This window comes from Seriola aureovittata, chromosome 8 (assembly GCF_021018895.1).
Source record: "Seriola aureovittata isolate HTS-2021-v1 ecotype China chromosome 8, ASM2101889v1, whole genome shotgun sequence".
In the NCBI taxonomy this organism is placed as follows: domain Eukaryota; kingdom Metazoa; phylum Chordata; class Actinopteri; order Carangiformes; family Carangidae; genus Seriola; species Seriola aureovittata.
Window position 1 is genome coordinate 8,444,553 of NC_079371.1, and position 27,325 is coordinate 8,471,877.

General features: G+C 39.9%; 4 protein-coding genes across 7 annotated transcripts in view; 3 read left to right on the forward strand and 1 right to left on the reverse strand.

Moving 5' to 3' along the window:
- Nucleotides 1-15,383, reverse strand: part of maea (macrophage erythroblast attacher, E3 ubiquitin ligase) — an 84,918-nt gene extending 69,535 nt beyond the window's left edge. The window contains exons 1-4 of the mRNA XM_056383458.1: nt 15,243-15,383; nt 12,828-12,909; nt 12,505-12,573; nt 11,904-12,058 (exon numbers count right to left, since the gene is read on the reverse strand). The gene's annotated coding sequence lies outside the window, so the exon portion shown is untranslated. The remainder of the gene's footprint in view (nt 1-11,903; nt 12,059-12,504; nt 12,574-12,827; nt 12,910-15,242) is intronic.
- spon2b (spondin 2b, extracellular matrix protein) lies at nt 375-8,674 on the forward strand. Of its 2 annotated transcripts, none has more exons than XM_056383460.1 (6): nt 375-536; nt 1,817-2,086; nt 2,500-2,723; nt 4,310-4,501; nt 4,956-5,142; nt 7,581-8,674. In XM_056383460.1, exons 2-6 carry the CDS (start codon nt 1,852-1,854, stop codon nt 7,757-7,759), a joined length of 1,017 nt encoding a protein of 338 aa, XP_056239435.1. In that variant the 5' UTR covers nt 375-536; nt 1,817-1,851; the 3' UTR covers nt 7,760-8,674. The 2 variants fall into 2 exon arrangements, with proteins under 2 accessions (XP_056239435.1, XP_056239436.1); XM_056383461.1 differs by having other exon boundaries at nt 1,841-2,086.
- On the forward strand, nt 10,248-14,393 carry si:ch211-255i20.3 (transmembrane emp24 domain-containing protein 11). Its single transcript, XM_056383466.1, has 5 exons — nt 10,248-11,994; nt 12,511-12,602; nt 12,787-12,912; nt 13,696-13,842; nt 13,957-14,393. Exons 1-5 carry the CDS (start codon nt 11,865-11,867, stop codon nt 14,104-14,106), a joined length of 645 nt encoding a protein of 214 aa, XP_056239441.1. The 5' UTR covers nt 10,248-11,864; the 3' UTR covers nt 14,107-14,393.
- Nucleotides 15,280-22,902, forward strand: LOC130173909 (probable E3 SUMO-protein ligase RNF212). Of its 3 annotated transcripts, none has more exons than XM_056383462.1 (12): nt 15,280-15,388; nt 16,104-16,177; nt 16,327-16,401; nt 16,624-16,680; nt 16,831-16,889; nt 16,990-17,049; nt 17,966-18,030; nt 19,081-19,141; nt 19,972-20,014; nt 20,213-20,267; nt 21,315-21,384; nt 22,416-22,902. In XM_056383462.1, exons 1-12 carry the CDS (start codon nt 15,280-15,282, stop codon nt 22,543-22,545), a joined length of 858 nt encoding a protein of 285 aa, XP_056239437.1. In that variant the 3' UTR covers nt 22,546-22,902. The 3 variants fall into 3 exon arrangements, with proteins under 3 accessions (XP_056239437.1, XP_056239438.1, XP_056239440.1); XM_056383463.1 differs by having other exon boundaries at nt 16,116-16,177; XM_056383465.1 differs by lacking the exon at nt 16,990-17,049.
- The last annotated feature ends 4,423 nt before the right edge of the window (nt 22,903-27,325 follow it).

A 27,325-nucleotide genomic window follows, 5' to 3' on the forward strand; every position in this document is an offset into this window, starting at 1 on the left:
ATTTAGAGAGTTCTAGAAATACATTATAAGCCTCATTAGTCATATTTGTAGGTATAGAGAGCTACAGTATCACACTGTGAAATGACACTCTACCTATGGAGCTGCACAGGACCTCTGGCGGTGTATCCAGAACTGCTGAACACATTAGCAAGTTAATGGGGTACTTATAAAGAGCAGGAGAGAGGAGGAGGAGAGTGGCAGAGGGATAGCCAAAGTCAAAGGGCATGAAGGGGGCAGGGAAGTCATTGACGAGCAGATAGAGAGGCTGAGAGAAAGCGTTTAGCAAGTTGAGGAGGGGAATGGAGCAAGAGGGGGAAAGGGGGGAGAGACCGGGGGAAAGGAGGGAAAGAGGGAGAGGAAAGCGAGGGGTGAACCTCCTGAAAGACATAAATAGGCGAAAGAGGACTTGGAGCCTCGCAGTCACTCTTCCCGACAGCCACATCCACTGTTCTCCTCTCCCCTTCTCCTCACCTCCAGCCCTCCTCTCCAATCATCTGCTGCAACCCTTCATTCATCTGGAACCCTGAGCAAAACCAGTGAGTAGTTACTGCACCACACCATCATGTCTTTGCTACACAACAGTACAGATATACTACCATTTAGAAGACTGCATCACTCTGCACAAATTGATGGCTGTTGACAGTTATATTACGGAAGGTTACCAAACTTGCATGTAACAGCGCTTTACGCAATCATACCGCATGTAAGTGACAAGAGATTCAAACAGAGAAAACAAACATGTGACAGTGAAGTGCAGATATAACAGAGTTTATATGGATGTCATGTATTATAGTTTGGAAGAATTAGTGTGGCAGTAAAATGCAAACATCTGCTGATAAATGTTAAACACATCTGGCTCTACTTTTGTGTTAATATGTCAGCATGCAAGGGTGTGCTCCACATTAAAATAGTACATTTCCCTCAGGGGAACCTTTAACATCGGGGCTCTTTATTGGTCAAGGACACATATTAGTGTCAAGATAATACTGCTAAGTGAGGGACTGAGTGAGAAGACCCACATCACTTAAGAGTTATTGAAAGAGTTCAAGAAGGTGGCAAGACGAATGCCAAGTTACAGCTCCCTCTCTGGAGAGGAAAATACAGGATAGTGAGGAAGATATGATGAGATATCCAAAGTTAGAAAATTCAGATGGCATAGCTTTATTCTGTTAAATAATATCATCGAGACAGGAATGTAGAGCTCACAAGGCTGCAGCAACAACATTTCACAATTTGTATTTTAACTGATGTCAGATCTCCCTCTGCCAATCCTGCATTGCTTAAATTTGAGTTTACAAGTTTAAACAGTGGAATATAAACAGTGCAAAGGACTTCTGTGAAACACATTCCCTCTGACTCACATGCCCCACTTGTTAAACCCAGCAGTGATGCTGCAGCCAGACACTTTGACCTTTTCTCCAATTCTTGCCATATACCAGATCTTACAGGAAAAGGACAACCCCAAGCACAGATGTCAAATAACAAGAAAAATGGTAACTGCACATCAGAATAGTGCAAAGCTTTTACATGCACAGGCACGGAGGAAGTGAATGTGCACAAAAAAGAGTTAAAAAAACCTCTTCAGCAAAATATTATTAGTTGAATCTTTAGAATAAAGACATTTATGGCAAATATTGGTAAAAATGCTCTACATCAGATCACCTTGGGACACAGCAACAGCAGAGCAAATAACAATAAGTATGTGGTACTGTATGTGGTGATTACAACTGTACACATTAGCAGCTGGAGGACTCAGTTTGATGTTACTACTTACTTCTCTCCTTTCTTTGTATTCTCTTAAATATATCTCATCCAGGTCCTTCATCCTTCCCCAAATCAGCCCCCATTATCATGGACACCACAAAGAACATCCTCTCCATCTCTGAGGCACTTTACCATCTGATCGTCATGATGCTGACACTGGGCCAAGGCTTTCATTCAATGCCTGTTCCTACTGATATCCCCATGTGCACGGCCTCAGAAACTGCCCAGTACAGGCTAACGTTTACCGGCAAGTGGAATCAGGCAGCTTTCCCTAAGCAGTATCCAGTCTACCGTCCCCCTGCACAGTGGTCAAACCTCATTGGTAAGTGCAGAGTTGAACTGCTTTTTGTACAGATTATTTTTATTAGGAGCAGATGTGGAACAGTATTCTGATTGGTTGCGTAACAGAAAGCTAAATATTTCTCCTACTGACCCATTGCCCAGTTCTTGAAACTGATTACTAAAAGCAGAAGAAGCCATTGAAGAGATAAAAGAGCATAAGATTAAATCTCCTTTCCTTTAGTAAATTTACAAAAGATACATCAGATTGCTTTGAGGCTACAAAGGAAATCTTCTCAATAATGCAAGTAACATTAGGACAAATATAGTCATAAGGCTTAGTTATTATCAAAAAACCTTCCTTTAATATCCCTCTGCAGAGCTATACATAAACTGCTAATTGCAACATCTATCTATGATCCTCTCCTATCCCTCTCTCTCTCTCTCTGCTCTTAGGGGTGACCCACAGCTCTGACTACCACATGTGGCAGCGTAATGAGTTTGCCAGTAACGGAGTGAGGGAGTTTGCTGAGAAAGGCGAGGCCTGGACGATCATGAAGGAAGTCGAGACGGCCGGCGAACGCATCCAGAGCGTTTATGGGATCCTCTCCGCTCCCGCTGTTGTGGGAGGAACAGGCCAGATGAACACTGAGTTTGAGGTCTTCGCCAGGCACTCCTATGTAAGTCACTCAACACCTGGAATCCTTCAGTCTGAGTCAGGGCATTAAGTACATCGGACACCTTTTGCTTGGTCAGTATGCGTGATAAGGTCGTCTGATGCTCTGGGTCACAAGTTTTCTTGTGAATCCTTCCATATTTACTATACTTCCGCAATCTACAACAGTAACAACATTTTGAGCGCCTTCATTTCAGTTTTCCCCTTCAAATAAGTTTTCTATACAAGTGGATTTAACTAGATATGTTTAAAATATGCTTGATTGCTTGTGTGTTTGCCCTTGTGAACTGTGTGGTGAGGTTATTTCCATTGAGGATGTTGCGTTGCTGTGTCACAACAATATAACTGAATAAATGATTATCATTACCAATAGTAATGACAGCCAAAACTATTAAAATTGGACCAAGGACAAGTCTCTTTTTAGCCAGGCAATAATTTATAATACCGCTACTTGAAGGTTATAAAAAGAGTAATATTATGAGAAAGAGCACATTATACTTTTTTAACTAGGTTGGTGCAGCAAAATTGTTAACACTACCATAAAACCAGCTCCAGACTGTTTTTACCATATGCTGCAGCTTAAAGAGAGCTTCCAAAACGTAGCAGGCCTAATTTATGTCTCTACAATTTATATAAAACTCTGTAGGAGTTGGCTGTTAAACTTCCTGCTGATGAGTCCCTGGCTAGGTCATAAAACTGGGGACACATTTGACACTATGTTAGGCTTGGACAAGGGACGAGACAGAGTTGGGAGAAAAGAGAGGGAACGGAGGTTTGGTTTGGAGGTGAGAGAAATGGAAAAAGTCCAGTTGGAGACTGAAGATGTTCACCAGCTCAAAACAAACTATTCTTTAGCACTGAAATAACAGCATGCGTGTAAGGGGATGGGTGACGTATTGGACTACGAATAACCAAGGATGATATTTGCTTCCAATTAAAAACATTATAGCACAGTGAAATACTTAGTCATGTGATATACACATCACATATGGTTGATTTAATTGGTAAATCCACAAATTTTACACATCATATGTGAAAAAAGTTGTAAGAACTCTTTTGTGGCTCCAGAGGAAGCTGTGCAAAGTATGACAGATCCCCTCAAGTAAGACTACAAGAAAAAATGTAATAATCTGCAGTTGTGTCGTTAGAAAGAAGCAAGCTCACCAGACCTCTGTAGCATTGCTCTGCTTGAGGCTAGCATCTCAAAGCTATATTAGCCGCTGCTAACATAAAACTTCCACATGTTGGACAAAACTTTCAGCTGTTGAGATGAAATGTAGGTAATATAGATACCAGGTTTTCACAAGGGAGAAGAATGAATGATAATATTTAAAGATAATATCTCTGGTCTGTCTGCATCGAAATCAATATATTTTAACTTTCCATCGTGAATCCAACAATTATTTGTTAACCCACAGTCCTGACAAACAAATCATATATGGCAACATAAAAATAACCCTTTTCCATTCTCTTTCCCATGTCTTTCTTTTCTTCTCTCTCCTTATCTCCAATCTCACCCACCCCCTTATTTCCTCCTCTTTCTCTTTACGCTCCATCTTCCTCCCCATGCTTTACTTCCTCCATCTGCAGCTCTCATTTATCGTGCGTATCGTTCCAAGCCCAGACTGGTTTGTGGGTGTAGACACTGTTGACCTGTGTGATGGCGACCACTGGAAAGACAATGTGTCGCTGGAGCTTTTCCCATATGATGCAGGAACTGACAGCGGATTTACCTTCTCCTCTCCAAACTTTGAGACCATCCCGCAGGACAAAATCACACAGGTGGGTCAATCTAAGCCAAGAACAACATTGCATGAATCAAAACCCACAAATCATAAACCAACTGTGAACACAGAAATGAGCTTGAAATTGTGCATACACATTATGTTGCCTACAGATTATTATAGGATTTTAAAATCACCTAGATTATGCAATATTCAACTGCCAGCTGCTTTAAGTCACTCTGGAAATTTGACAATCAAGTTTAATCACAGAAGATTAAATAAAGATTAGAACACTCCGTTAGCACACCCTTTGTGTTGTGGACATAACAAATAAACAGCAGAAGCACTGCAGCACACTACTCATACATCAAAAAACACTTTCATTATAATGGATCAACTTATTAACTGCTATTGCCACTGTGCTATAAAGTGTGATAGCCCCTTATGATCTCTACCAATACATCTCCATTTATCATCAACTGTAATTCATCATCCATTTTCCCCTTCCATAGATCACCGCTTCCTTCCCTAGCCACCCTGCCAACTCCTTTTACTACCCCCGCCTCAAGCAACTCCCACCCATCGCCAAGGTAACGCTTACCAAGATAAAGAAAACCAATCAGATCATGAGCCTGCCAGTGGAGCCCACCCAGTCCAACCAACTGCCAACAGGAAATGAGATTGAAGACAAGCTCATAAGTAAGTCTGAAGAACACAAATACTCTGAATCTCTAACTTTGTATGTGATTGATTAGATACTGATTGAAAAAAGTCAAAGCCTGACTCACCCTGTGGGTGCCTTAATGTGCTGTGCTATGGAGCAATGTCTCAAAGAGCGGGTCCCCATTTGCCTTTACTGTGCATAGGCAAAAGGATGCACAAGCCTTTGGGCAATGCGTTGTATGTTACCAGTTTAATGCTATTGCACTCAATAGTTGGGGGCAATAACGTGCAAAGAAGTATTGCAACGCACAAACATAGGCAGTGAAGACAGCAAGCTATAACTGTCCGCTAATACTATATAGGACACCTTTAAGGAAAAGACCAAAACGCTCAATTGCAAAACTAAAATACTATTTTTCAGGTATAAACAGAAAACTAAAAATGAATACAAGCTCTTATACATAGTCAGCAAAATATGCTGAAATATAGATTAGTGAGATCAACAGTTAAACAATATACTTGCAATATTCCACCATTTCTACCCTAAGGTGCCTTTCTCCATTCTGCTTTACACATTTAAATGGAAAAAAGATATACGTTTTATGTTGTGCACAATACTAGGAACTTGTTTCTTTTGCTGACTCAGATGAAAGCATTTGCAAACCATTATAGGCCACACACAAACTTAATTACTTCCAACCAGAAACCAGAGAAGCCAAGCGAGTGGAGGGCATCAAAAAATGCCAGGGGCACATCTGGCATCCAGTGGAAAAGTCTAAAGATGAGAGACGGAGAAAGTGAAAGAGCATTTTAAGAAAACTGCGTCAAAATTAGGTACAGCAGCGTTTAGGTCGTGACTCAAAATGGGATACAGACACATATGTTTTAACAAGACCTGCATCCATAAGTTGAATCTGGATTTACTTAATGTTAGTTCCCAGACTGTTAAATTTTAAGACTCCCTGTTGTACAGATTAGTGGTAACAGTAAAACAGACTAACTGTGAGGACGAATAGGAAGACAGCTTGGAAAAATAAAGATGAAGAGTGTGTCAAACTACAAGTAAGGCCAACAATGCAGTAGTCAAACAACCTGTCTGTGTGACTGATGTTCTTAAATGTGACAGGAAGGGAAAATAACCTTTTATAAAAACACAATTCACCACAAAAAGTCTAAATAGATGACTCGACCAGGAAAAAGTTTCATTAGGGGGGAAAAAAGGAACAGATAGCGTGTCAGCCTGGCAGTAGAGCTGACAGTGCGGTAATCAGATTCAGTGTTGAGAGTGACTGTAAAGGTTTGACTCAGCATCACAGACTACAAGTCCGTTCCCCTGACTACCCATCAACAAACAGCAGAGAGGGGCCAAGAATCTGTTGGGGTTTCCTGCCCTACTCCCAGTGCTCCATTCTACCCCTCCAACTGTTTATCCTTCCCTCGCTCCATTAAAACCTTCATTTCTTTTATGCCTTCTCCCCAGGGGTTGTACAAAAATTTTCATTACAGATTAGCATTCACCTGCTTTAGATTTTATCTGTGAAACACAGCACTGATATAAAATAAGATGAATTAGCATTACTTCATGCAGCATCTTATCAAGTTATCCTTCTGTCTGTCCTTAATGGACACACAAGCTGAACAGAGACGTCAAAATCAGCCTTTACTTGACGTGCATGTCCTACCCCTCCATCCGTCCATCCATGCAGCTTCCGTATCGCCTCCCATCCTTCTGCTTTTCTACTCTTTAACCCACAGTGAAGTCTGTGAAACATATCAGTTGTACACAAGGTCACAACAAGGTTGTTTGAGGTAGCCCGGCAAGTTCACGATGTTGGAAAGGGAGAGTGAAAGCAATAAAGAAAAAAACATGATATAACATAAGATTTCAATGATTGCATAACAGGTTACCTGAAAAGTGAACGAAAAAGGCAGCTGCCTTTCCTTGAATTACAGCTGAGGTGCATTTTTGCAAGGCACTAAATCTCTATCTGCTATGGTGGACTTATTAAGTGATACCACTGTTTACTGTAAGGAAGGGGTATACTGACTAAGAGCATGCACAGTCAGCAAAGACTCAATAAATGAACGTAAAAAAAAAAAAGAAAAACAGAACTGCAATTAAACATTCTGCAAACACCAGCAGCACAGCCACTGCCAAGAATCTATAACGAGAAACTATGGGTTCATAAAGAGCTGCACACACAGCATGCCATCATTTACTGGAATTCTCTTTCATTATTTTATTACTTTTTAAAGCCAAATAATGGTTGAAGAGCAGGAATTTTCCTGGTTATGACTTATTCCACTCCTTTCCATGCAAGTCTATAAAAGGAAACTTACAAATGTCAATACAATAAACACAGTATTTTCAAAAAGGAGGTAAAACACAAGAGTGCATGCACAAGAGAAAATAACAAACCAAACCTAAATATTAATGAAACTGTAATGCCCCCCCCCCCCCCGTCTCTGTGCAGATACCCCTCTGGACTGCGAGGTGTCAGTGTGGTCGCCCTGGGGCTTGTGCAAAAGCAAGTGTGGAGACTCAGGCGTGCAGCATCGCACACGCTACGTCCTCATGCATCCGGCAAACAATGGAGCAGCCTGCCCCCTGCTGGAGGAAGAAAGGAAGTGCTTCCCAGACAACTGCTTATGACTAGGCCAGGAAAGGAGGGAGAAAAAAGAGAGGAAGGAGAGGAGAGACAAGAAAGAGAGGAAAGCCAGGAAAGGGAGGAAGGGACGAAGACGGAGAAACAACAGTAAAAGGTCCGCAGTGTATTCCCATGAAGCATAAATATGACTAACCAGACTCCCTTCTTTCCACCCTGGCCATGGCCTCTTTCTGTGGAAATGACTAATGTACTGATTGATAGTCTAACTATGAAAATGGGAGAGTTGGACTAAAAAAAAAAAAAAAGTCTCATCCTCAAGTCACATTGACAGATCTGACAGTACTAGAGAGGTGTAGTTTGGCAGAAATAGCTATTAGACACCAATTCAGTTTTGACAGGTTATCAAAATTGTGTGGGGATAGAACAATGCTGTTTTAGACACAGCCATTAACTAAAAACACATTTTCACATTATTATTGGGTTTGGTCTGACATTTCTGAGGATCATATTCACATTCACATTTGTTTGCCCACAGTGGATTATAACTCCCAGCAGCTTTAATCTAACGGATTTGGAAATAAATCCATATAAATGACACTTATGATCTAAAATCCCCATATCCAAGAAATACTTAACAGAAAATCCAAATACTATCAGTTCCATTAGTTGAAGTAGTACTACTCTATTGCAGCATTCAAAACCTAATGTTTACAGAGACATTGTGGTTATTTTCCTGAAGACAAAGAATATATTTATTGACAGGATTTTAACCTGTAGTGTACAGTATATCAAATCTGATAGTAATGATTTGTATTCCTTTATGTTATTGAGATATTAGTTCAATACAGAAAATAAGTTTTTGGTAAAAAAAAAAAAAAATCCTAAAAATGTACAAAAAAATGTATGTTTTCTGTATGGTCAATAAAGTGTAAATATCTTTTAAGACAATGTCATTGATGAACTGTGTCTTCAAGAAAGAGATGGTCCTTTTGAAAAGGGAGGATATTTTCATGTTTGTTGTTGAACTTTACATGATTCCTATAATCATGATTGATTTTCAAGCAAGAAATTTCCATGATATGAACTAAAATCCTTCTTTCCTGAAGCCTCTGCTCCGTATGACCTTCAAGTCTCAACCACACATTTAGACTTACTTACATTTGGGTTCCCGAGATAATATTACAAACACTGAGGCTGCAGGATCAAATTGAGTACAGTGAGAAATGCTTTTAACTAGATGACCTGGATTTAGGCCCCAGTGTAGGCTCAAACTCACCCTGATGAAGTGTTGGTCATAAAATGGATAAAGGTGCTCACCAACTATTTAAAACAATTCACCAAATGTTGATTTAGATCACGAGACCTGAAATCTTATAGATCTCACTTCATTCTGTAACATCCAGTGCTGCACATCCCACTATGAAGCTAGAGTCCCATTTAATGGACAGAACAGACACCAGTGACATGTAATGTGAAACAAATAAAAATCACTTATGACCCCCAGCCCCCTTTCCCACCTACCAACAGAGAAACCACACTGTAGATGACAGATTGAATAGCAATAAGAACTAAACATCTGGTGCATGAAGAAGCTCCTTCCGTTTTAAATGACGAGGGAGGGGAAAATTACTGAGCAGATCCAGGTTCTGGCTTTCATTAACAGTAGTTTCATCAGCTAAGTCTGAGAGTGATGAGAGGTAAGTACATTATATGATGAAGAATATATCACATGGGGTATACATTCAAAACAGATGTTTACTGTTATATAATCCAGGTTGCTAAGAATTTGTCTTGGTATGTTCAGGATTAACAACAACTGATATAATGTACTCCAAGGAAATAAAGTTCTTAACATATGACAAAGATAATATAGAACAGTATAGAACTCTAAGATCAATACACTCACAAAGAACTTTATCAGGAACACCTGTATAGCTGCTTTTTCATGAAATTACCCAATTAGCCAATCGTGTAGCAGCAGTGTAATGTATAACATCATGCAGATACAGCTCAGGAGCTTCAGTTAATGTTCACATCAAACATCAGAATGGGGAAAAAATATGATCTCAGTTACTTCAACCGCAGTTTGATATTGGTGCCAGACAGGCTGGTTCGGGTATTTCTGAAACAGCTGACCTCCTGTTTTTTCACACACAACAGTCTCTAATGTTTTTATTCAGATTGGTGCGAAAAACAATAAAACATCCAGTGGGCAGCAGTCCTGCAGACAGACACGCCTTGTTCAGGAGAGAGGTCATAGAAGAATGGCCAGACTGGTTTTGTGCTGACAAAAAGGCTACGATAACTCAGATAACTACTCTTTATAACCACGGTAAGCAGAAAAGCAACTCAGAATGCACAACATGTCAAGCCTTGAGGTCAAAAAGCACAAAACCACTGTCAGCCAAGAACTGAAATTTGAGGCTGCAGTGGGCATAGGCTCACAAAAACTCGACAGTTGAAGACTGGAAAAACATATCATAGCCTGATAAATCTGGATTTCTGCTGATGCATGCAGAAGGTAGGGTCAGAATTAAAAAATTCAGCATGAAGTCATGAACCCAACCTGCCTTGTGGCAACAGTTAAGGCTGGTGGTGGTGGTGGTGCAATGGTGAGGGAAATAATTCCTTGGCACACTTTGAGCCCCTTAATACCAATCAATCATGGTTTGAATGCCACAGCCAGTCTGAGTATTGTTGCTGACCATGTGCAGCTCTTTATAGCCACAATGCACCATCTTCTAATGGTTACTTCCAGCATCTGCAGCTAACAAATTTGCAGAATTTATGTCTCATCTTGTGGAATCCATGCCACGAAAAACGGAGGATGTTTTGAGGGAAAAGGAAGGCCCTACCTAGTATTAGTTGTATACGTATGAAGAGAGAGTGTATGTTGTAGAAGTTTTCAAAATATCACAAAAGAAAATAGCGCATGAACTAACTGATCATAAGTAGCAGTAGAATATGGTATTGGTAGTGCCAAACGGCAGCGAATTACAAATTATTAATGGTAGTTTTCATTAGAATATATATTTGGAATAAATTAGAGCATTAGACTGAGGTTTGCAGACACTACATAAATCCTTGGTACTTTAAAAGTGAATCTGTTACTTCATGGCAGGTATAATAAACATATTGATTTAGCATTCACACTTTCTGTAAAACCACTGAAGCGTGGGAGGAGAGGGAAATCTGACTCGTTGCTTACTTTAAGGATGACAACTTTTGCAGACACTAAATATGAGAAGGGTTTATTCAGTGTGTGGGTGTGTTGGGGTTTACTTCATAAGTGATCTCATCTAAGGTAAGCATATGGCAACTATTGTATGTAATTTCTGAAGGGATCTGGACTGTTTTTTTGTATTGTAGTACCAGGCAATGGCACTGCTAACCCTTACTATTTAAAAAGGTTAAAAGGTGAACACCATATTTCAAAAAGGACTAGAAAATCTACAAGGAATGAGAAATACACCTATAGGGGTCATGAAAAGCGCATTTGTCTTATTTGTCAAGATTAAGCATCAATCATTATATGTTTTACAGAGTGCTCATCTATATTCTCATTCTAAAATACCCTAAACGGACAATCAAAGCAGACAAATTGTTGGATTTGTTACTTGTTCTCCCTGCGTTTTGTTGATAGCTAGTGGGCTCTCCCTTCAGGCATGGTTCAGCACCTGTCACTTTTGATATGGTGTGGTAATATGCAGAGCAAGCACTTGGCCCAGTGTTGGAAACAAAATTAGTAGATATTTTAGATAGAAAGCATGGCATGTCCCAGAAATTTGTTTAAGAAGTGGAGGAGTTACTGCCGTATCTGGTGCTAGTTGTCAGTCCCTGTCAATCACTAGCCTTAGATATCTTGCAATTGGCTATTGGTTAACCAGTCACAACACGACCAGAATGTCTCGTCGCACAAAGCAGCACCTGTGAATTTCTCACACTCAACCTGTCTCCCTTACAGCCCTCGACTTGTGAGATCTGCTATAGGACATGGGTGTGTGGCTATAGTCGATGAAAAATACCTCAATCTTGAATTAGAATTTGCAGATCTTAAGAAAAAGAAAAAGAAAGGCTATTGGAACTACAGGCCAAACATTTGGTCACTGGCAAGGGTATTGTAATCTAAAAGCTCATTGTTAACTGAAAATGGGTTTTCGAGGCATTGGCTTTCTGCTCCAGTGTTACCTGATGTTGGCAGCGGCGATGTATTTCGATCTCGGAGAGCAGGAGGAAAAATGCATCATTGAGGAGATTCCTGAGGACATGCTGGTGACTGGTGAGTACTGGAGAGGGAATATTCCTCCTGAGTGTTGTTTACAATCCCGACAGTAGGAATGAATCTGGAATTAGATTTTGTAAAGTGTATTGTGAATTGCCATGTGACTGTTGAATCACACAGTAATGTTATATGCACTTCCATTATATTATATCTTATTTCAGCGCAAAAGCCATTTATGACTTGACATTTATACTATACATTTCCACACTGCACATTTAGTAGTGTCTTCTTGAAAGCTGATTTGTTCTGTGCTTCAACAACAACAAATAGTCACGGAAACGTAAAGAAATGCAATATGTCCTACAATGGGAGACGAAGAGAAATGAGTGTTTGTATACTTGGGTAACATGTCAAGTAGTGTATATCAAATACTATATTATGTTAATGAATGAAATTCATAATTTCTTTCCTCTCGCAAATGTTATAAGCTTTAGTATTGCCCTTGACTACAACTATGCGAGTTTGTGCACATGTATATATATGCACTCACGTGTGAGTGTCTCTTACCTTCAGGTTATTTCTTGTTGGAGCCATGGGATTTGAAGGCGTTCACCCACTCCCCTCACTTTGGCGTCACTGTGACAGTCAGAGATCCAAACCATGAGGTATTGCACTCACAGGAGAGGTTTATCACCAAGCAAACAACATGTGCTGTCTGTTAAAGCCAAACCTAAACAAGGACAAAATGAACACTGAACAGTGCTACTGAATGCTAATACTGCACATCTCAATTTTGTTGACTCATAGCTGTAGAAATATTGGTTTAACAGTGTCTTTCCTTCTCCCTAGGTTGTGATGTCCAAACGCTATGGTAAATTTGCTAAATTCACCTTCACAGCTCACGCCTCTGGTCAGCACTACCTTTGCTTCCAAACCAACTCCACAAGGTTTGCAGTCTTTGCTGGGGAAAGGCTGGTGAGACATGTGGACACACACACAAATCATTTTAAAGAGAGAGAAAAATACAGCAAAACATACAATACTGCAATAATAATACAACATTATATCACAAGTTATTTCTGTGAATTGCATGATGGTGTCCCTTTACACCTTACTGTATCCACAGTTTAAAACACACTGATAACGTTAATTACTCCCATTATAAATATAGAGCTAAAACAATTAGTCGATAACCGATTAGTCAATAATCAGCAACTATTTTGATAATTGATGGATCGTCTGTATAATTTTTCAAGCAAAAATGCCAATTATTCTCTAGTTCCTGCTTTTGAGTTGTGAGATTGAGCTGTTTGTCTTATGTCAGCAATTCCCAACCTGAGGGTAAGGGCCCCTCCTATGGGTCAATAAATCTGAGGGGTTCATGAGATGCATAATGGATCGATTTAAACTCATTGGGTCTGAAAAATGTATTCAAATGTGACAAAATGGCAAATTTAGAGGCCAAATATCTAACTTATTGACCTATGACATCTGTGATGAGGGGTCACAGGCAGACACTGCTTTATCTTAAGAGGTAACAAAGTCTTTGGAAACATTGTGTTATGTGACAGTAAACTAAAAATCTTAACATCCTGAAGTGCCTTGAATTTGATGGCAAAATCCTGGTTAACAGGACATTGTCACAGGCATTTTTTAAGACTGAAATCAAGAAATAACTGTCAGATTAATCCATAATGAAAAAAAACATTATCTACAGACCTAGACAAATCACCCCCCCCCCTCCACTGTGCTGTACAGAAACTACATTTGGATGTTCAGATGGGTGAGCACACAAAAGACCCCAACACTGACAAGACTAAAGACAACATGGAGACACTGGAGAACAGCCTCAGCCACCTCATAGATCAGATGATGTACATCGCCAGGCAGCAGGAGTACCAGAGGGTAAATGAGAAGTATTTTCATTGAGTGTTATCATTCACCCTGAAGTGACCTTTCAACAACAAGAAGATTTAATGTCTCTTTCCTCCATCTTTTCTATTATCTACTCTCATTCAGGAGAAAGAGGAGGTGTTTCGTCAGATCAGCGAAGACACCAACAGCAAAGTGTTGTGGTGGGCGGTGGTGCAGACCTCGATTCTGTTATCAGTTGGTTTTTGGCAGATGAAACGACTCAAAGACTTCTTCGTTGCCAAGAAGCTGGTCTGATGATGACCTATGACCCGTCACCTTTTTGCATTGCCCACACCTCTCCCAAGGCTTAGCACTATTATATTGTAACCTGCAACATGCCCAGAAATACTACAAAAATTTAAAAACTGTTACGGTTATACAGACACAGGATATAAGGGTGAAGACCCTGTGTGTAAAAAATAAAAGTGCAAGGATGTAAGAGTTGGACGATTGTGTCATAGTGTGTTTGTGTATCATAGACATGATAATAAATTCAATTCAATTCACTGGCAAATTGACAATGTTGCCAAAAGCTACTTGAATTGTGTTCCTCTCATTCTATGTTAATTTCTATTGCCTTTTAAATGGTAAGCACACAGCAATCCATTTCATTTGAGTTCAGTGTAATTTTAGGTTGAGCTAATATCAACCCACACTTGTTAAATAATGTTTTAACTTATTAAAGTAATATTATAATCATGGTTATTTGGCCCCGTTATAAGCTGTTCTACAGAGAAAATAATACTAAAGCAATGAATTTAAAGTTTGAACAAGAATTGTTTGGTGATTACTCCTTATTTTTCAGCACATGAGCTTTAAATATAACTTACCCTCATACTTCAACATCTTGAATAGTCTTGAAGTCACAGCCATGTAGTGTCAACTACTAGCTAACAGCATACTGAAAACCCAAGCTAAGAACTGACGTCGTTACTTGCTAGGACGTCGTTACTAGCGTAACTTAAAAAATATTATTGTTGAGCTGTGACACGATTTTTGTTCATTAATTAACAGAGAACGGGTAAGCCTATAATTAAGTGCCATAGATCAAATAAAAAGACTAGTTTTGTGACCAGTTACTGGTACAGACTTAAGAACTTAGCTTCTACAGATCCGTTAATTGACGTTAACGGATGCTAAGTTAGCATTTAGCTTCACCTGCAGCGGGACATCCGGAGTCAGGTAACATGCTAAATCTATTCTACATGTAGCTGGCTATATGCCGGGTGGGCCCGGCTATACGGCTGCCTTAAACTTAAAAGAAACACAGCAAAGATTTTAAATCACTTAGTCGTGACAGTTGGAACAACCCATAGCTTAATTGGTTAAAGCTGAATTAACACGCCCAAGCAGAAACAACTTGAGTGAACTGAACTTTAAAACAAGTTTACCTATCTCACGGTGGTCTCTTCTTTTGCAGGTCTTCAGATGTCTAACTGGATCTGCTGCAACTCCTGCTTCCTTTCCCCCAGTGCTGATCGAAAATTGGCTGTGACAACCTGTGGCCATATCATCTGCAGTGTCTGTTATCAGAAAGGTAAGTCATGAAAACACCAACTCCGCACTAGAGTTGTACCAGGCCTGCTGCTAAGGGGATGTGAAAGCGTGATTAGACGAGGACATCTGTTGGACTTCAAGTGATACTGCAGAGTTGATGACACCAGGTGTACTCCAGAGTGAAGCTTTTAACTAAACCTTTCTATGCCTAGGCCTTCTCTAAAGGCCCCTATTTAATAAACCTTCTTAAAGGAAGCCATATTTGAGACATGTACATGTTGTCACACTGGTTTTGATATTGTTCTGGGCCGCCTATATTAAAGAAGTGAGAATGAAATCTCTGATCCTGTCATGCTCTGTCCCTGAGTGCTTCTTGTCATATCCTCAAATGAAATAAGAGAGAAATTATACCATTCAACATTGGATATGGGACCTCTTGTAGTACTCATGGAGGTCCCTTGATCCCACTTTGGGAACTACTGATCATATTCATAAGCCACAGGTCTGTTCCTGATGGGTCTAATTTCAATCAGACTCTTACATTTCAAGCCACTCTGGCTGCCAGGGTTATATCAACGGTTATATGCAATTAATTTTGTGAGTCAGGCGGAAACTCCTTTTGTTCAGTTTATGTACTGGATTCAGGCTCTGCATGTCTTCTTTTCAGTGCGACCCTGCAATGATTTTGCATTGCTTTGTAATTCTGATCAAATGTACATATGTGTATATACAGTATACATATATATAAATTGCAGCTTTTCTTTCAGGCAAACAAGGCAAGTGTTTAATATGCAACGCCAAATGCCAAGTATCACCTCTCTCTGACAAAGTAAGCATCTTTCTTCTCATTTAATGGCATCATTATGGTTGTGGGGCTGTCTGTGTTGGATAACATGACACATTAAAACTTTATAGACAGACTGATATCATTTTACAATCCTACGGTCATTAAAGTCATGTGAAATGTCTTTGTTTCAGAGCAGCTCAGAGGTGAAGGCCTTGTTTTCTGACATCAACGTTCTGGCGACCAAACACTTCACGGAAGTCAGCAAAGTTTGGTCATTTTCTTGCTTCACATCATAAAATAGTCCTATTAACTGTTCTTATATCTGCATCATCCTCAAAACTACAGCGTTGTTCAGCAATGTCTGTCTCAGCCAGTTTGACACAGTTTGCTCAAAAAGCTGTTTTGTAGAGTTATATATGCATTATATGTATTTTTATATTATCTGTTAGTGCAGACTTCACATAACATTGTTTCCTACCTCCTCTCAGGTTGTAATGTTCCAGGCAAGACATCAAAAGAGACTGTTGACTCATTACCAGCAACAGGTGAGAGACATTGGATGTTTGTTGGTGTGTATGGGTGTGTCTTTGAGGGTTTGCTTTTCTTCATCTGACAGGTAATGTGCTATTTTTTGAGGAGCTATCAGCGCCATTATTGCTGTTCTAGCACATCACTAACCGTTTTATCAATTACAGAATGAGAAACTAGAGGAGGTATTAGTCAAGATGAAGCAAGAAATGCATCGGATGACAAAGTAAGTTAAATCATAAAGATTTTCATACAGATTTCTAAACAACAATTTATGACAGTTTGGGTGACTTTTCTTATTCATTATTATTGTTTTCCCATTAAAGGAAGCTGAATGAACAGAGTGCCTACATCTCAAAGCTAGAAAACTCTCTTCAACATCAGAGGTACAGCATAGAGTAGATAGTAAAGTAGATAAAGATAGTCATATTAGACATACACATACATCTTGATGTTGTAATAATGGGATATTAAAAACATGAGTTCCTACTTTTACTATGCAAGTTAATCGACTATTCTTTGATTGTTCCTCATACCAGGCCATCCTGAAGCATATTTAGTTTTCCAAAGTGTTTGCTAACAAGCATTTGGCTGATGTTTCATTTTCATTTCCCATTCTCTAGATTATTTTTTATCTTCCTTCATTCACACTCAATTTATGCATAAAATATCAGATGCTGCACTGCATGGTCCGGATTGAAATACTTGTGAAATAAAAGAGTAAAAAAAAAAAGACAAAATGAGGATCTATGCAGGCAGTAAAACCAGTAATGAATTTGAAATAAATGCTGGCGTGTGACCTGTTGGATTTGGCTGCACTTTACCACATAAAGTTATTTACAACGAGCTGGCTGTTATGCCTCACCACTCACTAGGTGTCACTCCTGGCACATCCACTCCTGGCCTGTCACACTCAGAACTGAATGGATTTAAAGGGGCAGTGGATTTTAACTTATCATGAACTATATAGTTTTTTTAGTATCCAAGTGCAAGTTGTGGATTAAGAAAAGGGGCCCTCATCAAAAGGTGTTGAAAGATTAATTTCAACAAATGTTACAGCCTACAGTGCAGTGAGGTCCTTTTATAATATTGTGTAGAATAAAACCAAAGGTAAACATACACTAAAGAAAACCCTAATCCAAATATGCGAAGATCTTATTTGCCTTGCTTTAGGGCATGTTGAAGGGAGATGGGTCCTCACCTATTCTCTCATTTTAGGAATCAAACTGTGTCTGAAGCAGCCATGATCACTGTCTGTTTTGTTGCAACTGATTAACCTTGTATGTTGCTGTTCTCACTCAGTGTCAAAGCTTCATCAGTGTCTCAGATGAGTCACAGTTCCCATACTCCACATGGACAAAAATCAGGTAAATAATCTCATAATTCAATGACACTCTTGCATTGGTGCTTGTAATGGTCTGTATGGCAGACAGACCAAACTGATATAGCATCTAATTAATCTGAAACACACAAATATGATACACAAACTGCTACTATTATACATTATATATGCTAATGTATTTTTCACAGATACCCATTTATTATATGTTGCTAATATTCTCTTCACTGTACCATCATTGTTGTCATCACTGTTGTGGCCAATGATGGTAAGAATACCTAACATTAATCTTTTTGGTTTAGACATTATATATATGTTTTTTACACTATTTATACAGAGCTTTAATCAAGAGCGCTTAACCAGGTCAGAGACAAGTCCAAGTCTGACCAGATTAACTGAGTCAGGACCGAGACCAAAAGTTAAATGTAAAATGTTCCTCATATTGTTGTGCTACTGTTGTTTATAGTGACTCAGTGTGATACTTTAGTTATTCATCAGTCTTTTGGGTTTAAAAAAGGTTAAAATGTGATTGTAAGAGGAAATAATATAATTTTTTAAAAACATTGCATTACTTTCAATTGTGATAACTCTGACCTCTGAAGAAATAGGTGGGACTAGTGACCAAGACCGAAAAAGTCTAAGATGTTGAGACCAGACTTCCAACTGTGTCCAGACTCAAGAGCTACAGCCCTGATTTAAATTGTAAAAGATCACTTTAAGTAATAGAAATATACCACATTCTCAAAATTGTATACATCGCAATTTCATACATGTATTAATTTTACATGCTGTAAATTTTATACCATTCAGAATGGCTCTATTTTTAAGGCTGTCCAGTCAGTTGCATAACATCTGTTCCACAAAACTCTCCAAACAGGGCTGGTTTTTACAAAATGGGAAAGCTACCAGGCTTATGTAACAAGACCAGAAACTCTTACATCCAATTATGCCACTGAACAACCATCCAACTTGCCCAAGGCAGTGTTTCACCTTTGAACATTTGTACATCTACAAATGTCTTCTCATCAACAATAGCGTACAGTAGATGTTTATATGTTACTGTTTATTGTTTGCTCAGTCTTACAGATTCCATTTAACTCCCCCATGTCCCTCTCACGATACTCCTCAGTCACTAGTGTGTGAGTATTGTCCTCTCCTATCTCTTCTTATCATCAACCCTCCTTTCCTCTGTTCTGCTCTCTTCACCTTGAGTAATGCTTTGCTTTTTTAAATTCTGCCCTTATTTGCCTCTCACCTCGCCACGGGCCTCTTAAGAGAGAGAGAATGTAGGAGGTATTTCACAGTGCAAACAAGCTTTAACCTGGGTTCAGCCCCAGTGTCTTATGTTAGCTTTAGCTGCTGTATGGCTTTGCCCTGCCCTTCGGCTGTCTACACACACACACACACCTGAATAAGCGAGGCTTTGCTTGGGTTTAGTCAGGAATCCCTGTTGGGTTTCCTAGACACCGTTGACACAGGATTGATTGGCTTCCTGAATTTAATAGTGTAAATGTTGTTTTATCTTCTGAGACTTTAGATTTTTCTACTGAGCGAAAGCAGTATAGATGACGGATGGCGGATATTAACCCCGTTTGCAGTGTTACCACCATTCCTGCAGTGTGAATTACTTTTTGATAAAGAAAGGATTTCGAACTGGCAATTTATTTACTGCTAGATGTAATCTTGGAACATGGCTGAATGGATGTTTATGACAGTAAATAATACATTTATTTTATAGAGTGCTACTTAGAATACTTAGTAAATCTAATATTAATTTGATCTCCCCAAAAGTCTCACAAAAATAAGGACTTTCATTTTGAAAAGCCAAGCAAAGCCATTAAGAATGAAAAACTAAATGTTTCTACTACATAGATCTTTGGCTTATTATTAAAAAAAGATCAGGTGCCACTGCAGTTTTCTGCCAAATGAACCCGACCAGACTAATGAGCTTTGCTCTCCTGTCTGGCAGCATAGAAAACATGGACGTGGACGAAAGGAGTCTGTTCAGGAAGGTAAGTTGCATTATTTCTCCTGCAGTAAATGTCCATATTTGCTATTTGTATAATATACTGTAATATATAAGATCTGTCAAGATCATACTACGCTTTGCCATTAAATTTATCACTTTAGCAAATAGAAAATAAAAAGCCAGAACAGGCCAATAAAAAGTGATTTGTGCTGATTTCTCTCTGTGTGTCTCTGTCTTTCAGCCTAACACTGTCCCTAGACTGTCGTTAATCAGTCCTCCACAAGATGGACGAATGGGTATGTGCCTTGCTCTGCCTATCATAAAACTGTACTTTTTAGTGTTAACTATAAGATCTGCAGCCTTGTATCTGTTTTGGCAAGTTTTGTCATAACTCTGGGAAGACAATCTGCTTCTTTACATCAATACAAAGAGGATTATACCAGTAAATTCAGGGTTAGTGGTTTGACTTCCCTCCTTGCTAAATGTGTACACTAATGGCTCTTTGGGAAATCACTCATGCTATGTTACCAAGGAAATAACAACACAATTAAGTCGCGGTGTCTCTCTCCGGTAAATATATGCATCTAAAGTTGCACATTTAGGAATGAGGTGTCACATCGACACAGGCAGATTCACACTGTAATCATCTGACAAAATCATCCTGCAACTCAACCTTGTGTGGGAGTTATGGGCACCACAGTTGACCACCCACAGTGATTAAACCAATGCAGATGTTGTCAGTTGTTATGCTTAGGGTTATACATGCTGAGTTCGTCCTCTCTGATTATGTGATTTAGTCACTTAAGGGATTTGACTTCAGTTATGCTTCAGTTATGAGGAATAAATTCGGTGACAGCCCTGAAATACTGTTAGTATTGTGTAGATTCTCACTATATCTGTAAGAGTGCTTGGTTAAGTCAATATTATATGGAGGAAAACCATAATATATAACCAGCATCTGATTGATTGGACTGTTTAAATGCTTGAGCTATTTAAAGGCTCAGCAGACATTTTGATTTATTGTTACTACAAGTAAGGATGACATGTACCATTTATTATTCTACTCTCCAAAGCAGATGGTTGTGTTCATGCCATAGGTGTTTTTCCCTGTCGGGTGTTGTGAGCTACTAATTACTCTGGAAGATGACTCACCCATTTATCTTGTCTTCTTGGAAGCTTTTCCGAATGAAACTTGCAGCAAGCAAGGGATGTAAAGAAGAAGAGACACATGAGCCGATAATGACCTGAAAATATGTCATGTATTTTTAAAATCATTAGAAGCCATTATTTCTGTAGGACCTGTGTTACAGATTAACCACGCATTTATCTGGTGTCATATTTAGGCACCATCGCTCACAGATCGTCCAGTCAGAGCACATTGGCCAACCATTCTGCTCGCTCTGCAACAGTCAGGTGATTCATTTAATTTGTTATAGTCGTCATGATAATGTTTATATCGGTCTATATAATGTCTCTTACATCTTTGGGTATTCCAGTAAATGGATCTATAGAGGTGTCAGAAATTACGAGAAGGTTTTGAGCACTCCATTCAAGTTCATTAATGCATTAGTTTTGCTTTTAAAGATAAGTCTGATTATTCCATATTTTTCTTATTGTGAACAAATCCCCTGAAAAGACCAAAACCAACAATGAACTGATCCTGCTAAGTGTTGTCATGTAGCTAAAGCCTGATAAATCTTATTCCTCTGTGCCATGAAGCTCAACTGTTTATTAGAGACACATCATTGAGCCGCTTAGTGACAATGATGTGTTTCTACTTTATTCAATTTTATTTTCAATTTCATCTACATGGGAAATCTAGACTTGCGCACCAAATCCATGGCTTAAAACATCCCCCCCCCCCCGAAAAAAAACACAATTTCCTCCAGTTTGACTAAGTGGCCAGCTGTAGGTCATTACTAAGCCTTCGCTAAAGTGAAAGTATATATTTGTGACCTGTTCTGAAAGATGGCAAAAGGTGGGAGAGTTGGGAAGTGTTGCTGACGGTGTTGCTTTTGGTCTTTTCATGGTATTTGTTGACAATAACAAAAGTACTGTGTAAAATGTCACCAGGTGAAGTGTGTAGCTCTATTCTATGTAACCATTTGCGCTGTTTCAAGTAAAGGTTTTTTGAGAACAGTGATTCTTTTAAAGGGTGACAATCAAGTGATTTTGGAAAAACAGCTCAGAAAAAAAGGATGAAATCTTATGTATCGCTATCGATGATTGAATGCTGAAATACTAAATGTATTCAAATAACTTACCTTACCTCCTTGCTATTAAAGCACTCCTGCATTTTCAGTTTTAAATGATCATTGGTAAATCAGTCAGTTGAAGTAAAAGGAGTTTTCATTAGTTGATCATGTTGCTCACACATAACAAATCCTCTTGTGTTATTTTATGAAATACACCTGCACTGTGAGTGAGTTCTCCTCTCCTCTCAGCCGTTTTCAGGGAGCAGCAATGACCCCAGATATTTCATACAGCCAGAGTTCTGGATGGATTTCTCCGGTCTTCAAGCTTCCCTCCTCCTTCAGACACTCCACGTCCTCCCTGGTCTGCCCTCCTCCTTAACACACACATACAAGCACACACACACACACACACACACACACACACACACACACACACACACACACACACACACGCACACGCACACACACACACACACACAGAATCTGTCATGAAGCCTCTAGAGGAAATACACCTGGCCACTGACATGTACACAGAGGTATTTGTGACTCTTGGAACCTAAAATGAGTCACCAGCCTATTTGTGTGTTGTTTTATAATGACCCTGGATTCGCAGGTGACATAAAATGTTTTCAGCTTGAACCTGTGCAATGATATATACCTGTATACTGATGACTAAACTCAAATTCAGTGTTGTTGAATTGCAATTCCTCCAGTCTCCCAGTCAATTAAACTGGTAAAATAATGACATATGCCTTTGTGTTGTTGAATGAAACGGGATCTTTATGGGCTTAAATTAGGCTTTTGCCATCATACTTCAGATATCCTGATGAATTCACTCATTTCTGCGATGATGCCTGGTATGTAGTTAAAGGTCAGGTTTTTCAGTTGAGTTTGCATTGTTTAGCCATGTTGTTTTGAAAGCGAATTACTTTCAGTAATCCAGCAGAGAGACGTACAAGCCTCAACCCACAGAGACTTACAAGCTTTTAGCCACAGGCGCAGTTTGACGTTACGCTCACTCTGCTGCACCAGCACCTGTTCAATTTACAAAGATTACAAAGATAACCTGGGATTTCTTTCACAAAAAGATTTGTCCATTTACTGGATTTTACCAGGCTACTCTTCAAGGTTGCCGTGCTAATATTAAGAAAGCCTTTAGGCAGCGACACAGTTAACATCCCTCAACAATAGATTCAGCACTCCTGGCCTGCTGCAGGTAACCTCGGTAACATGACTCGTGATTTCACCCTCAAATCTTGTTACAAAACAGCTGCAAGTAAAGGCAAGGAAAACTGTAGCCATATAGAAACATGATATCACCTGAAGTCATCACAACAGGGAAAAGCTGATGCGGTGAAGCGGGTGGCGAGGGCGGCCTGATGTGTTCAGACAGGTCGATTCTCTCTTTGTCGACCTGAGTTTTTGCCTCCATTGTACCAGTTGTCAGGGTGGTGAATGGTGTCTATTGAAGAGGGCTCAGGTGTGACTGTGTGTGTGTGTGTGTGTGTGTGTGTGTGTGTGTGTGTGTGTGTGTGTGTGTGTGTGTGTGTGTGTGTGTGTGTGTGTGTGTGTGTGTGTGTGTGTGTGTGTGTGTTCTGGACCTGTGCACGCTATATTCAGACACTTACTAGTGTGTGTGTGTGTGTGTGTGTGTGTGTTTTAACGGGTATTGTACAGAGTCAGTAGGCTTGATCCTCCTCTGCGCTCCAGTGGGATTTGAAGTCGTTTCCTGTTTTTTAAGGTCCACTTAGAGAGAAATGGCTCCCCAGGGCAGACTAAGCTGTCATGGTGTCACAGTCTGACAGGTAGAAGACTAAATCAGAATAATCTCTCCCTTATGCACACACACACACACACAGACACACACACTCACACACACACTAGATGATCTTGTGCTGTACCTCTCACAGTGACAGTCATAATACATGTGTTGCACTTTTCTTTCTTTTCTTTTTTTTTTTAAAGTCACAATTCTGGATACTTTTCTCACACACTAAGACATCTCCATTTCTCTCCCACTGTCTTTATCGCTCTCACTTTCTCTTGCGCACACGCACGCACGCTCACACACACACACACATACACACCTCTGTATGGCTCCAGGCTGTACAAATGAGCCCTGCCACTTCAGAGAGCTAAAGAAAACTATTCTGATGTCAGTGGTAATTATTCAGCAGCGTTCCCACAACTAGTCCACCCCTCCCTCTCTCTCTCTCTCTCTCTCTCTCTCTCTCTTTCTCTCTTGGTCCCTCTCTCTGTCTCTCCCTTTCTGTCTCCTTCTCCATCTTTCTGTGTGTGAGAGAGAAGCTTCTCACTTAATCTGATCCAGATTTCACACTTTGTCACTCAGTATTTCAGTCTTGTACCTTTGGTGCTGTAAGTGTAATCCCCTCAAGGCAAGACACGACATGAACTAAATGATTTCACACCGGAGCTATTTGTCTTTCTGAGGTGAGCAGAACGTGTTTGTGTGCAGGTCTACAGTCTATAATCTCAAATCTACATCACCTTTATAGTTTGACATTGAAAAAAAAACAAACAAGAAAACTAATGAAGATGTTCTTGTTTAAAAATGGCCACAATGGAGGATTTATTTCTAAATGTATTTTTTATACTCAGACCCTGAAACCAAACCTTCATTATAATGACTATTTTAAACACGTTCTCTTATTATCCACTTTTGTGCAGTTTAAGGATTGACCACCAAGATAAAGCCTATGTATCTTTTTATAGATCAATAAGTTTTAATGGTTAAGAGCATTGCAACCTGCAAGCTGAAAGAAAAGAAGACAAAAATGTCTGCTGCACAAAATTATTATTTAAATTTTTACTTCTTCCAAATCTTTGTTTTTTTCTTGTTTAAGAGTTTTACCTTTTCACCTTTTTCACATTTTTACCTTTTCTTTCCTGCCGTTTGCGACCATGAACTATCACACAGGGTCTTCCAAAACAATCTTTCACATCTGACTGATTTGGCACAAACTCACCTTTTAAGCCGTAAAGAAAGCTGTCATTTGAAACAAACAAGATCTTTCTGATTTATAGTAGAACAGATTTCATCACTCTCAAACAATATGATCATTTATAGCCATGAAAGTGGCAAATCCTAATAATTAATAGCGCAGTGCAGTCTATTTATCATTTATGATAAATAACATTTATAGAGAAAATGATCCTGAGATGACATTGACTGGCCTGTAGATGGCACTATAGTCTACCTCAGTCTTGTATATATCATGATAGCTCAAGTATGCATTCCTCTACTGTGTGTGAAGGTCTTTGGACCACAGCTGCCTCTGATAGGGATCTAGAGGATGAGGAAGGGACGCGCAGGAGGTCATATTCACGTGCGTGCGCACACACACACACACACAAACACAAGCACACACACAAACACAAGCACACACACAAACACAAGCACACACACACACATACAAAAGGACGAGATTGAGGAATTATTGGACGCACAAACATACAGCGAAACTGCCTGTCTTTGTGTTTTAGTGGAAGAGAGCTTAATAGGAGTGGTTTATGAGTCAAAGAGAAACAGGTGAGGATGGGTGACCTGAACCACTCGTATACTCACTCAGTACACACACACACACACACGCACACACACACGGGCGTCCCACATGTGAAGGCAGGCAGGCTGCTGCCTTTGAAGGGGCCTGGCCTCCTCCAACTGTCCCATGCATGCTTGAGTGATGTCAGCACGCCTGTGGAAAGATTCCTTTCCTGTCATAGACACACACATGCACACATATGTGCGCACACACGCGCACACACACGCACACACACACACACACACACTATTTCTTTATCACACACAATCTCTTTTCACACAAACACACACCAACTTGCCTTGCCATTTTACTACTTTCTCAAACAAATACACACACGCTCTTGCTTGTATAACACACACTGACTCTGACTTTCTTCCTCTCTTTTCTCACACACATACACACACACACACACACACACACACACACATACACACACTTGGCAGGATGTGCGGGGAGAAAAAGGGGCCGAAAGACAACACCGAGATTAGGAGGCTTTTGTCACGGCTCTGTGGCAGACTTTAAAGGCCTTGGCTCCCTTCCCATCTGCCAGATTTCTTTCTTTTCTCACCCTGTATGTCCACATCCCTCTCTTTTCACGGGGGGGAGGTAAACATTTGGTACAGAGGGACGGAGAAAAGGAGGAAGGGAGTGAGGGAGGGACGGGTGGAAGAAGGATGGAAGCCGTCTGCTGCCCCCTTTTAGCCTCTTTTTTGTGTTTTTGTTTTCCTAGTTTTAATGGCAGCTTTGTGGCTGTGGAGGATGAGCAGAGAGAGGGAGAGGTATGCAAACAGAACAGCGCTTCAATGCCAACCAGGTGTTTGTGTTGTTCCCATCTGTGTGTGTGTGTGTGTATGTGTGCGAGAGATGCATCTGCGCTTTTGTGTGTGTGCACATATGCACATCATGAAACAGTGTCAGCCTATTTTCCAGGTGAGAGTGTGTATGCATAGGTATCTTTTGGATTTCTATGACTAGATATGTGTGTGTGTGTGTTTTTTCCCAGGTGTGTGTGTGTCTGTGTGTGACTGTGTGTGTGAGCCTCTTCATGGTCACTGACTCCATTCACCTGAGCGCTCCTTTCACAGTGAAAAGGCAGTTGCCGGTAAAAAGCTCTTTGGACAGCTTCTCCTCATCACCAACCACAGCTGCTGTTGACTCAAGCTTCCAGGAATCTCCTCCACAGGTTCACACCCTCTTAACCAGCCAACCGCACACCAGACCCCTCCGCGAGCGGGCAAAAGGTCCTGCAAGACCGCAATCTCTAAAGGACTAAACATTTGCCCAGGCAATGGACAAGATGTTCACAGATAATTGTGATGACTTAATTACTCAAAAAGAAGTTGTGGTACATGTATAATCACTGGTCGGAGCAGCTGCATTCAAAATCTTAACTTCTGGCCTCCTGTGTCTTCGGTACCTATTGGTTGTAAAAAAAAATGTTGCTCTATCTGTGATATTCCTCTGCTAAAATTGTAGCTTCAACGAAACAAGTGTAAAAAGGTTTTATGTTGCTAAACATAGACGAAACTAGTAAGATTTCCTGAAACGTTTCGTGCATCTCAGCAGCTCAGGAATGTCTTCAGTATCTTCACACTC